At 49.3% G+C, this 11749-nt stretch overlaps 1 protein-coding gene across 1 annotated transcript in view; it reads right to left on the bottom strand.

Annotated features, from left to right (window-relative positions):
• LCTL (lactase-like) overlaps positions 1–7471 on the bottom strand; it is a 13383-nt gene extending 5912 nt beyond the window's left edge. The window contains 13 exon segments of the mRNA XM_006831841.1: positions 826–945; positions 947–1062; positions 2766–2848; positions 2850–2888; positions 2973–3007; positions 3932–3952; positions 4096–4194; positions 5679–5753; positions 5755–5795; positions 6207–6285; positions 6804–6958; positions 7353–7401; positions 7403–7471. Of these exon segments, the coding sequence (XP_006831904.1) occupies positions 826–945; positions 947–1062; positions 2766–2848; positions 2850–2888; positions 2973–3007; positions 3932–3952; positions 4096–4194; positions 5679–5753; positions 5755–5795; positions 6207–6285; positions 6804–6958; positions 7353–7401; positions 7403–7471 (981 nt within the window).
• Positions 7472–11749: the final 4278 nt, after the last annotated feature.

The raw sequence follows: 11749 nt of genomic DNA, 5'->3' as shown, positions 1-11749 counted from the left end.
CAAGTCCTTTTTAAAGTGTTGAAGAGCAAAGATGTCGGCTTGAGGACTAAGGTGCGCCTAACCCAAGCAAGCCATGGTATTTTCAATAACCTCATATGCATGCGAAAGCTGGACAGTAAATAAGACTGTAGAAGAATTGATGCTTTTAAGTTATGGTGTTGGAGGAGAATATTGAAAGTACCATGGGCTGCCAAAAGAACCAATAAATCTGTATTGGAAGAAGTGCAGCCAGAGTGCTCCTTGGAGGCCAAGATGGCCAAACTTCGTCTCTCATACTTATGACATATTGTCAGGAGGGACCAATTGCTGGAGAAGGATATCATGATTGGTAAGGGGAGGGTCAGAGAAAAAGAGGAAGACCCCCAACGAGATGGATTGGACAAGTGTCAGCTTCGATGGACTGAAGCGTGGCAACAGTAGTGAGGTTGGCCCAGGATTAGGTAGTGTTTCGTTCTGCTGTGCATAAGGTCACTATGGGTCTGTACTGACTTGATGGCACCTAACAACAACAACAAATGTTTATTTAGAAATGAATATAGGTAGAAGGCTAGTTCATATGAAAGAGAATATAGTTCTCAATATATTTGCTAAAGTTGTACCCATGGAAATGTTACTCATAGTAGATGTTAGTTTGTAAGGCATATGTTAAGTAGCTTCTGGTGTGTGAGCAACTGGGGTTATTCTGTTTTAGCAAGTACTAACTTTGAGATAGGCATTTGGGTATAAGCTATAAGAACATGAATTATAAGAAGATAAAAATGTCCTTTCCAAAGCTTAATGTAAATAATGTGTCAATCACCTGAGCAAAGTTGAGGGGCATGGTACAGAATACAACCATTTAGACCCCGGGTCTGGCCAGTTTGGGTCAACTATCTCTATTAAATCACTGATGTTGCGGTAGCTGGGCCCTTGGCAGGAGGGGTAGTGCCTTCCTTTGATGTACCTGAGTAGTGAAATGACCTATTCCCAAGAAATCCAACGTGCCTTTAATGTGGTTCTTTTCCTGGAGTAAGAACACGGGTAACCTCTACATCTGCAGACCTTGCTCTGCACTCTTTCTTCCTATCAGGAGAGATAACCAGAATATAATTGAGTGTATTTTCTCTCAGGTTTTGGTGTGGGTCTATACTGGTGTGTCGACATTGGAGTTCATATTCCAGATACTGGGCATTAACAATCACCTTCATGGAAAATACAACCTCAGTTTTTCAAACTGGAATTGGATGCTGGAGTACTATCTAAAACTAAAAAGTTTATATTACTTAAAAGTCCTATTTTCATGGATTCCTCAGTAAGGGCAGAGCTGGGTAGCCATCTGGACAGAGCTAGAGTTGGTTTCCTGTGTTATTCCTTAAACCAAAAAGTGCTTATTTTCTTGGTCTCTGAGAAAGGTGCTTGCAGGCTGGGTGGAGGAGAAGCAGTGGGCACGCTACCAGCAATGTAGTGTGGCGGTACAACCCCTGAGCTGGGCACCTTCATCCTCTCTTTCCAAATCATAAAAGTATATTCTTTGAGCAATTCCAAGTCTGTTTATTTTGCACTTTACTCAGGGGTGTTAAAGCATGCATGTACTAGAAGCGTCATTGTAGATTGAATAGCAAATGACTGGAAAAACCTAACTGCCTATCATTTAGCCAGTAGGGACTGGTTAGATAAGTGATTGAATAGCCATCAATACAACGCTGTGCAGCCATCAGAACGAATGAGGCAGCGCTTTATATGCCAGCACAGAGAGTGCCAAGATAGATGCTTGAGGGACAAAGGGCTCCAGGCCCCGTGCAGAGTATGGCAGTGCACATCAGAAACACATATGCCAAGTATGTGAGTGAGAGAAGTTTTTGAGAAGTTGACAGATCTTCGTCACATATTTAAAATAGCCTAGTTGTGTGAGAATAGCTGTTCGTTTCAGTGATTCCCCTGCCTCTTTTTGGGACGTGGGGGTGACCCCTCTAACTCACATTGTGATATGTTTAGATTCCTGTGGCCATACACTGCTGGTTGCCTATAGTAGTCCTTAACCTTAGCCCCATACTTGTCTTTTTTCAGGACCATGGTTTTTTTTAGCTCACCCTCTTATAAGGGGCCATCTCCTTTATGGGAGTCCTGGTCCTTCCCCAGCTACCTAATTATGGTTATCTTGGCGGGGGGTGGTCACATCATTGAGTCACCAAAGCCCACTGGGATTGTTTCCTGGGAAGATTTTCTTAGTTCTTAAAAACAGGTAATGGCTGAGCTATTTCCCTTTCTCTGTCTCTGGGTATTGATGTGATGCCTGGAGCTGTTGCAGCCATCTTGTAGTCTCGAAGTAGCTGACAGGCTAACTAAAGGTGCAAACTGATAGAGCCCTGTGAGCATTACCTGTCTTTTCTCTGGCACTGGGAACCAGAGCTTGGGAAGTGCTTCTCAGGTGACAGAAAGAACTGATGGGAGCCTCCTCACCTGCTCACCATGAGGACTTGGACTTCCTTCTCCTACACTGCAGTTAAAGTACGAGTGGAGTGGGGATGGGAGCACAGCAGAACCCAAATGATAGAAGCTCAAAGAATTGCTCTTTTTTTTTTCCTCCTGGCTTCTGAAATTCTCTATTTCCAGGCCTGGGGATTTGTTCCTTTCCCCACTGCACACCCAATTCAAATAGCCGATTCTCTGGGGTCTGGGATAGATTTGAGGGCCTCACCTAAGCCCTCCCTGTCCTTCCATCTCCCTTCATTTGAGTTCAGTAACTTGTTATGGCATCTGGGGTTTAAAAGCTTGTCCTGGCTCACCTACACGGTCCTTCCTAAGTTGAGGATAGTCACCAGCATAGATGAGGTTTGCAAACCAGCCCAGGCAGAATTGTAGGTATCTCTGCAGCCTCCATGTCCTTGGAGTGCCTGATGTCAACAGTTTAGTGAAATTCCCACCAGGCATTATAAGAAAAAGGAGAAAAGGCACATCTGTTCTCAGCACATTGGAGGTGGTAAACAGCTTACATGGTGTTATAGGAATGCCAGGCGAGGGCGTGGGCCTGAAAGAGAGCAGGACCCCTCACTGAAGCTGCCTGTCTTGCCCCTTCTCTCCTCCCTTTCAATCTGGGATTCCTCATCTCTCCCTGCTAACTCTACAGATCCACCCTGAGACCCAAGGCTCTCAGGAGTCAACCTTTGTGATCCCAGTCCATGAGCTAATTCCTCTGACCTCCAGAGACACTTACTTTCATTGTAGTGAAATATTGGCCTAAACCTGTCACAAACCACCCTGTGTTGTTATTTGTTGTATTTCAAATTTATGCTAGAACCTTTGTTTTGTCTCTCTTTGTCCTCTGTAACCACTTGTGTACCTTCCAGTTGATTCCAACTCATAACAACCCTATATGGGGTTCCTGAGAGTGACTGGTGGGTTTGAAGTGCCTACCTTTCACTTAGCAATCCAGTGTTTAACCTAAAGCACCACACCTAGATGGGACTTTCCCCATAGACTGTAAATTACAAAAATGCCCCACATTACCCTATATGTCACTTGAACCGCCGACCTTGTGGATCAAAACAACTGTGCAGTCCAGTGCATTAACCCACAGAGCTACACCAGGACTCAGGAGGAAAATAGAAGTTTTCTATTTTCCTTTACCCTTAATGACCACTGCCATTCACCAGCCTCCCCTCCCAGATGACGTTTGCCCCTAGCTCAGTGTCTTCACCCACCCTTTCCATCACCGCTCCTCACAAAGCAGTTGGACCTACAGGTGACACATTTTCACATTTCTATTTTCCCTCCCACAGTGTCCAGCAGAGGACAGGGACACTCCATAAATCTAACTGGGGTGGAAGGCAAACAGGACAGAGGTGCTTGGAAGATGTGGGATTTGAGGTGAAGCATAGAGGTGGGTCGCTGGGGTAGGCTGAGCTAACACTAGAGGTTTGCCTCCTCAGAAGGACCCACCAGCCCAGCTCACCTTAACGATGTGATGTGCTGCCTGTGACATGGCTTGGCATGTGATGGCCTGTGTCATAACCATTTCCCACCATTGCCTTCAGGGACCACAGGAGCTGTGAGAAGTGGCAGGAGACATTCTGGTCAGGAAGTGGACTTTACCACCTAGAGAGAGACCTGGCTTACCCGAAGGTCACTGAAGGCCTCAAAGCACAGATTTGAGTAGTCCCCGAAGTAGTTGATGAGGTTCCCGTTCTGCCACCTGCCACATTTGACCTGGAGCAGCTGCCAACAGAGAGGTGGAGGAAGAAGCTCTAGAAAAGAAGTGTGGGTAGGTACGGCTACTAAGGATGTCTAGAGAGCCTCATTCTTGAAGAAAGGGGAGCAGGGTCTGGGACATTAAGTCCTGAAGGCAGTGGCAGTGATGAATTAGCAATTTGGACATGGAGCTAGACTAACCTCATAAAAACAGGAAGGGGTTAAGGTTTGAGTATCGTTCTTAGAATAAACTTGATAGGTTGAAATTTGCCAGAGGGTCGAGAGTATTAAGTTCTGAAGAAATGAGGTACGATATTGGGTGTGAAAGGTTAGGTCCTTGAGGGCATGTGGGTATCAGATCCTCTATTATGTGGGGTAGGAGAATCTGCTTGCTTTCTCTTTTATTGTGAATTGAGTGATAGTTTACATGGGAGAACATCAGTTGTGTACTCAGCCTATCGTATTTTGTTCCATTGCAATGATTACCATCCTCTCCATGCATCATCCGTTAACAGTATTTGCTTCTGTTCCCTCTGTTTTGTTTTGTTTTTGATGTTTACAAAAACATGCAGGAATGTTTCATTTAAACAACCTAAGGGCACATTCTGCAAGCCTGCCTCCTGGCTGCCAGCACACAGCCTTTCTCTAGAGTCTACAGTCCTCAGCTGCTCTATTTCTCCTTGCCATCACCTCTTGTCTCCAGCTCTGGTGTTGCTGCTTCTCTGGTTAGGGCCCTGCTTACTTTCTTAGTGGATTTTACTAAGAATTGTCATTCACTGCACTTTCCTTAGGCTTGAGGGGGTACTAAAGGGGCAGGTTAGTGACAGCAGTGAACCAAGGAAGAAGCTGGCATGTGGTTTCTGATTCATCTGCTGCCTCCTCATCAAACTCTAACTTACTTCTCAGCCTCTCTGCCTCCTTGTCAAGTTCCCTCTAACCAAGACACCTTGTCTTCTTCCCTCGCACCAAAACCTTTCAAAGCACTGATTGGGTTTGCCCTTTCCCCAGCCTCTCCGTGAATCCACTCTCCATCCTCTGACTTCTCGATAAGTTCCCTTTCCACCATCGTCTGCTCCATGTCACCTAGCACTCTGTCCAGCCATAATCTCCACAGGCAGCAATAGTGCTCGCATGTTGAGGCAATATCGCTGGGGGTGTCATACAGAGTGCATATGGTACCAGCTGAAGCAGTGGGGGAAAGGGGCTTACGAACTGTGAATGACAGCATGCCATCAAATCTTCATCAAGGATGTTTCTTTTTGGGGTTGTTTTTATGGCAAATGTTTTAGGAAGCATGAAAATGTGTACTTATCATCCATTAAGCCAGCCTGACCTCCCTGGTTGTGGTGAGTCAGCTGTTGCTGCTTTACTCATTCATACTGGATGCTCTTGAGACCCTTTTTCTTTCCTTTGATGGCAACAGGTTTGGTCTACTTTGGTTTTGCTGTCCCAGGCCCCCAAACCAGGCTAAGCCGAGCTCCCCTTGGACTCTGACCTGCCCTAGACCTCACCTGTGGGAGATCCCAGTGATGCAAGGTCACCACAGAGGTGATGTTGCTCTTCAGAAGGGCGTCAGTGACCAGTGACGTTGCTGTAGAATTTGACTCCCTTTTCATTCACCTGGTCAGCTATAGGTGAAATAAAAGGGGCTTTGATGAGGAAGGGCCTCACCCTTGGCCTTTTGAAGTGCAGCATTTCTGGGCCCTGTGGCTTTTTGCAGGGTGTGGTGCTGTGGGTTAATGCGCCAGACTGCAAAGCCGTTTGAACTGCAGGGTTGGTGGTTCAAGCTCACCAGCTGCTCCTTGAAAACCCTACAGGATCGCTATGGGTTGGAACCTACTCGACGGCACTTAACAACAACAAAGGCCCTTGCAGCTGTCAGCATGCTTACGAAACCTGGGAGAGCTGCTGCCAGCTGCAACCATGTTCTCAGTCTAGTCTCCCTCCTCAGGATTCTGTGATGTCCCTGCAAAACCAGCTATTGCCAAAAGAGGCCACACTTAGGCTTGCGAGGGGCCACCTCAGATCCCCTCAAACACCTGTGGGTAGGTGTCAGGGCCAAGACAGGGAGAATTGGTAGTGGCTCATGTTCAATTCCCTCAGCAAAGCTCTGTCCTCCTGCAGAGACAAGAGTGGGAAGAAGGACAGGGCCATCTAGGGACTTGGGTGGTGTTGGGGAGGGGACACTGAGGCTCACTCTTGTCACCATGGGGTGTTGCTCTTCAGAAGGGCGTCAATGGCACTGCTGCAGAATTTGACTCCCTTCTCATTCACCTGGTCAGCTGGTGGTTGTTAAGTGCCATCTAGTCGGCTAGGTGGAATAAAAGGGGCTTTGATGAGGAGTAGCACTGGACTGCTAACCACAAGGTTGGCGGTTCAAACTCACCAGCCTCTCCTTGGACAGCACTTAAAAACATGACTTCTCAGCCCCCTCTACCTCAGTCTCCATTCACTATTGTCCCCACCTCACCCTAGGCCTCAGTGCAGTTATATTCAGTCAGGAATCTTCCGTGTTCTTGCCCCAGGCCTCGGTTTCTTGACTGGGCTGGAGTACAGGGTGTTGGCAGAGCACCAGCTTGGCACTGTCACCTAGGCTTAGCTTGACGTGTACACAAACACACACCGCCGTTAGTCACCTGGTCCCTGTAGTAACCATCGCATGCCTCATCATCCCCTAGCACCTTCCCCTTCCTGCTGGGCATGAAGGCATCGCAGATGCTGGGCCCTTTCCTGTCCTGGTCCCAAGCGCCCTCTGTCTGGTAGGCAGAACTGCCCACACCCCAGGAAAAGCCTATAGGTAGAGACCCCAAAGCTGGGTCCAGACCCTTCCTCACTAGCCTGCCCTGTCTCCCCCGGGCTTATCTCCCCAGGAGTGGGAATGTGTACGGTCCAGATAGGAAACGGTCAGTGACTCAAATCTACCAACTGCTCCTATACAGGGTCGCTATGAGTCAGAACTGACTCGGAGGCAATTAACATAATTGATTAACATTTATTGTCTAAATAACTTTTTAAGAACTTAAAAAAAAACCTGTTAAGATCATGGAGCAACTCTATGAAGTTGTTTCCAATCTCCATCCCATCCCACCCAACCTACCAGTCGGAAGGCTAGAACACCAAACTGTTTGGCAAGCCAGCCAAGGTGGGTATACTGACAGATTGACAGACCAACAGATGAGACATACCAGGTGGGAACATTCCATAGTAGAAGGAGGCCTCTTCTGGGAACCCCTTTCCTGTTGGACCCCAGCCTGGGCACCAGTGTTAGCACCCACCAAAAGGTGGCAACCCGAACTGGCTTCATGGCGTTCCGCCTCCCCACAGACTTAAAAAAAAGCATCCGTGCTACATCAGCCCCTGGGCTCTGGGGTGATATCAGCAGGGGGCTTTGTCTTCACGGGGGTATCAGGCACAAATCTGCTGGGCCCCAGCTGTGACTCCAGGGTGAAGTCTTGTGGACAAGGCTTGGCTCAGGGAGCTCCAGGTGGGATGGGTAGGTCTCCACACCAACCCTTTCCCTTCCCTAGTTCCCAGTCTAATGTCCAATCTGATGGGGGAGTGGGGGCAACACACTGAACCTCTACTGAAATAATACCTATAGACTGGCATATGCAGAGGGCAGACCGCCGCCCAAGAGAGGAGATGTCAAAAGCAGGAGTGCCCCCCCAACCCGCCCCCAGCCAGGGCCTCCAATCCTGAGGGACAATCCCTGTTCCTGTGGACTTCCTTCTTGGAGGCCAGCCTAGCCAGCTGATCCAGGATTGCCCGTGATCTCAGACCAAGCGGGGACCAGAGCACTCTCTGACTGGCCCCTGTGCCCACTCTGCCTCTGAAAGAAGAGCCCACAGCACTGGAGAAGGTTCTGGGTGGGGGTGTGGTCTATGGTCTAACCCCCTTGAGAGAGGCCCAAGGCTGGAAAGCTGACCTGGGAGCGCTGAGCTAGCCTTTGGGGCCTGAGTCTGCAGCCTGGGACCTTGGACTTGTGCCCTGCCAGAGCTGAGGGGCAGCTGAGGTGGGCAGGAAACCAATCCTCCTCACCTTCTGGGGCTGAAACTCCACCTCCAGCCCATTATCATCCTAGAAAGCTCCAGGTGAGTGTGGCAAGGTGGACACAGTGCCCACCAAGTGTTGGCATCTCTATCCTTACCTGCTGCCAAAGAAAAGGCATTGTAAAATTGACTTTTCCAACTTGCCCTGATCTCTTCGGATCCCCTAATCCGTTCATTCTCTCACTTACAACCCTCCCACTGCCTGCTAGAACACAACTTCCCAAGAGGCTCAGCACCTCTAGTCCCCTATCCTGTCTGCTTAGGCCCCCAACCTGCTGTGGGGTTCTGTCCCTACAGCCTCCACCCACACCCCACTAGCAAACCTCCCCCAAGGAAGGCCTAATCCTGCCTCAACCTCCAGCTTCTCCTTTTTCTGTTGAGTCCACAAAGAGGCTCTCTCAACTGGGCAGCCTTTGTTGCTGATTACATGCTTTGTAATCCCTCAGTATAAAGCCCTGGTGGTGTGATGATTAAGCACTCATAGCTAACCAAAAGGTCGGTGGTTCGAATCTACCAGCTGACCTACAAGAGAAAAGACCCAGCAATGGCCATCTGTAAAGGTTACAGAAACCCTATGGAGCTGTTGTACTCTGCCCTATAGGTGACTCAGATTAGACTCCACAGCACACAACTGCAAGCCTTCAGTCTGGATGGGTAGCACCTCTTCCAGGAAGCTTTCCCAGACCTACTCACCTGTAGCGCAGGTTACATGTGTGCCCTCTGACCCTGCATCTCCTGTCATCTGTTCACCCATGCTGGCTTGTACTCACCTATGCCAACTTCATTCACCCAGCATTCCCCTGTCCTGGCTCGTTGCCTAGCACATAGTGTTAAGTACCATAGAGTCGGTTCCAATTCATAGTGACCCTGAACAGGGTTTCCGAGGCTGTAAATCTTTACAGGAGCAGAATGCCTCATCTTTTTCCCACGGAACCACTGGTAGTTTCGAACTGCTGACCTTGAGTTTGGCAGCCCAATTCATAACCACTATGCTACCAGAAGTACCAGCACATAGTTGTTGTTGTTATGTGCCGTGGAGTCGGTTCCAACTCATAGCAACCCTGTATGGTAGCAGAAAGCCTCATCTTTCTCCCGCGGAACCGCTGGTAGTTTCGAACTGCTGACCTTGCGGTTCGCAGCCTGATTCGTAACCACTACGCAACCAGAGCTCCTTACTAGCACATAGTAGGCACTTAGTAATGTGAGTTGAATGTAAATTATAGTCACATAATTATCTTAGAAATGACTGCCATTTACTAGTGCGCTTCTTATGACCCTGATGTTTCCATGGATTGATTCGTTGAATTTTCCCAACAGAACCCAAGGCAGGGTGATTTCTGGGCCCTCAGCACCTGCAGAGTTGTACCTATATTTCTATGTAGCATAGAAGCTGGGCCCATTCTGGACCTGACCACGCTGGGACCCTGCTCTGAGGGCCCTACTATTATGGAACCCATTTTGCAGTCAGTAAACTGGATAGCTCCTCCACCACTTACCTCACGCTCCCACTACCACTCAATCCCTCTGGGCTTCTCTTTCCTGGCAAGTGTCCAGAGCTATGCTGAGTCCTATGGGGAGACAGAGTCCCTGGATACTTGACTGCTAACCCAGAGTTTGGAGGTTCAAGCCCTCCCTTACAAGAAAGGCTTGGTGATCTACTTCCGTGCAGTATGCCCTTGAAAACCCTGTGAAGCAGCTCTGTTCTGACACACATGGCTGTCCCCATGAGTCAGCTGGCTTCCTGGCCCTAGGGGGAGGGTGACTGAATCCAGGCAGGAGGTTGCGCTCCCCTTCAGCTGCCCCCACAGGGACAAGCTCCCCTTGGTAAAACCTGTGGTAGGTGACTAAGGCTCCCTCACTGACTCAGCTTCCCCAGGCATAGTCTGAGGCAGAAAATGCTTCTCAAAGAGGATGCCATGGCTAGGTTCCCTGGCATGGTGAATGGATGAATGGGGGCACCTCTCTACCAGATTACCTACTGTCTGCCTCAATCCTTTCCTCCCCCAGTAATTCTTGAGTCCCCACCAAATGTTAGAGGAGCTCCAGGGACCAGAGTGAAATGTGGTTTGGGCTGTGCCTTCCAGGGTCTGAGCGCCTAAGGCAGGGGGTCCAGTGTGATGCAGGGCTTATAGGGGGAGGCTGGACAGACACTGTCAGGGCTCAGGGAGGTGGGAGGCAGGAAGGCCTGGCTCCATGGGTCTTAGTTCTCTAGTGCTGCTAGGACACAGTGGGAGGCTTTAACAAACAAATTTATTCTCACAGTTTAGGAGGCTAGAAGGCTGAATTCAGAATGTCGCCTCTAGGGGAAGGCTTCTTTCTTTGTCAGCTCTGGGGGAAAGTCCTTGTCTCCTTTCGGGGTGTCCAGGCCCAGCGTTTCATGGGAGTTTTCCATGTGTCTGGGCATCAATCTTCCCCTGGATCAAGGAGCTTCACAGTTCAGGAAGCCCAGGGCCAAAGGACATTCCACTCTTGGCTCTCCTTTTCTCTTTGTAAGATGCAACATGTTGCAGGTCACACCTTCAGTCAATTGGCTGCTCGTCGCAGATCTCATCATGGAAGCATTACATTGCATTTGATTTCATCATGGGGGATTACTCCATTGTAACTCCCAAATACTGAAAATCCTTGCTCAGTCAAGTTGACACAAAACCTCAGCTACCACAGATATGTAGCAATATGCAAACCAGGGAAGGCACATAGGACAGAGGGAACAACATAAACAAAGACCCAGATATGTATTTGGGGAGCTGGGAGCTTGGTCTCTTCTCTTTTGTCTGTCCTGCAATGTCCAGGCAAGGCTGTCCTCTTGGGGTGACCAGGTCAGGAGACAACTCCCCACTCCCCACATCTCTCTGGGAATGGGACTTCTGGAAGTATCTATTTGTGTTTGCATGGTGCCATTTTCATATTATTTGGGTGTGTTGTTGGCACTGGTGCTGATGGTGACTCTAGAGAGCCCGCCGTCTGCCTCACAGGCCAATGGTCTCAGGGAACTGGCTCTCTCGGCTGAGATTGGCAGGAAATATAAAACTCTAGGAGCTGATGTCATCTCAGAAAAATGCCCCCACCCGCCAAGTTGAGGCCCAGTGTTTGTGTTGGAGGGGCTGCTGAGCCTGGCATGACTGGGCTGTGTGGGGCTGCACGGGGCGGGCCCATCTGTGGACTAGTCTCCTCCCCTGGGTTCTAAGTCTGGCTCTAGCTGAAAGGATGCTTGCCTCATGGTTCAACACACTCCTATCAGGCCTCTCCCCCGCACACGCCCCAGGGGCTGCATAGGTCCTGCCTGAGACTAGAGCTCCCAGAGTAGGGTGAGGACCCCTTTCTGGACAGTGGGACTGTAATCCCTGGGGGTCAGGTCGTGGCTGAGAAACAGGGTGTATAGGCAGGCAGGTGGCTCTTAGGCCCCATAGATCCTTCCTCTGCCCTTCTTGCAGGGGCTGTAGAATGGGGGCCCCTCTACCAGCACCCCCACAGGGTCCAGGCTACAGACTTCTAAGAACAGACTTGGTAAAAGCCAAGGATCCAGTCTTCAG

Source organism: Chrysochloris asiatica, unplaced genomic scaffold, assembly GCF_000296735.1.
Source record: "Chrysochloris asiatica unplaced genomic scaffold, ChrAsi1.0 scaffold00004, whole genome shotgun sequence".
NCBI classification, from domain to species: Eukaryota; Metazoa; Chordata; class Mammalia; order Afrosoricida; family Chrysochloridae; genus Chrysochloris; species Chrysochloris asiatica.
This window is presented reverse-complemented; position numbering and strand designations above follow the sequence as displayed.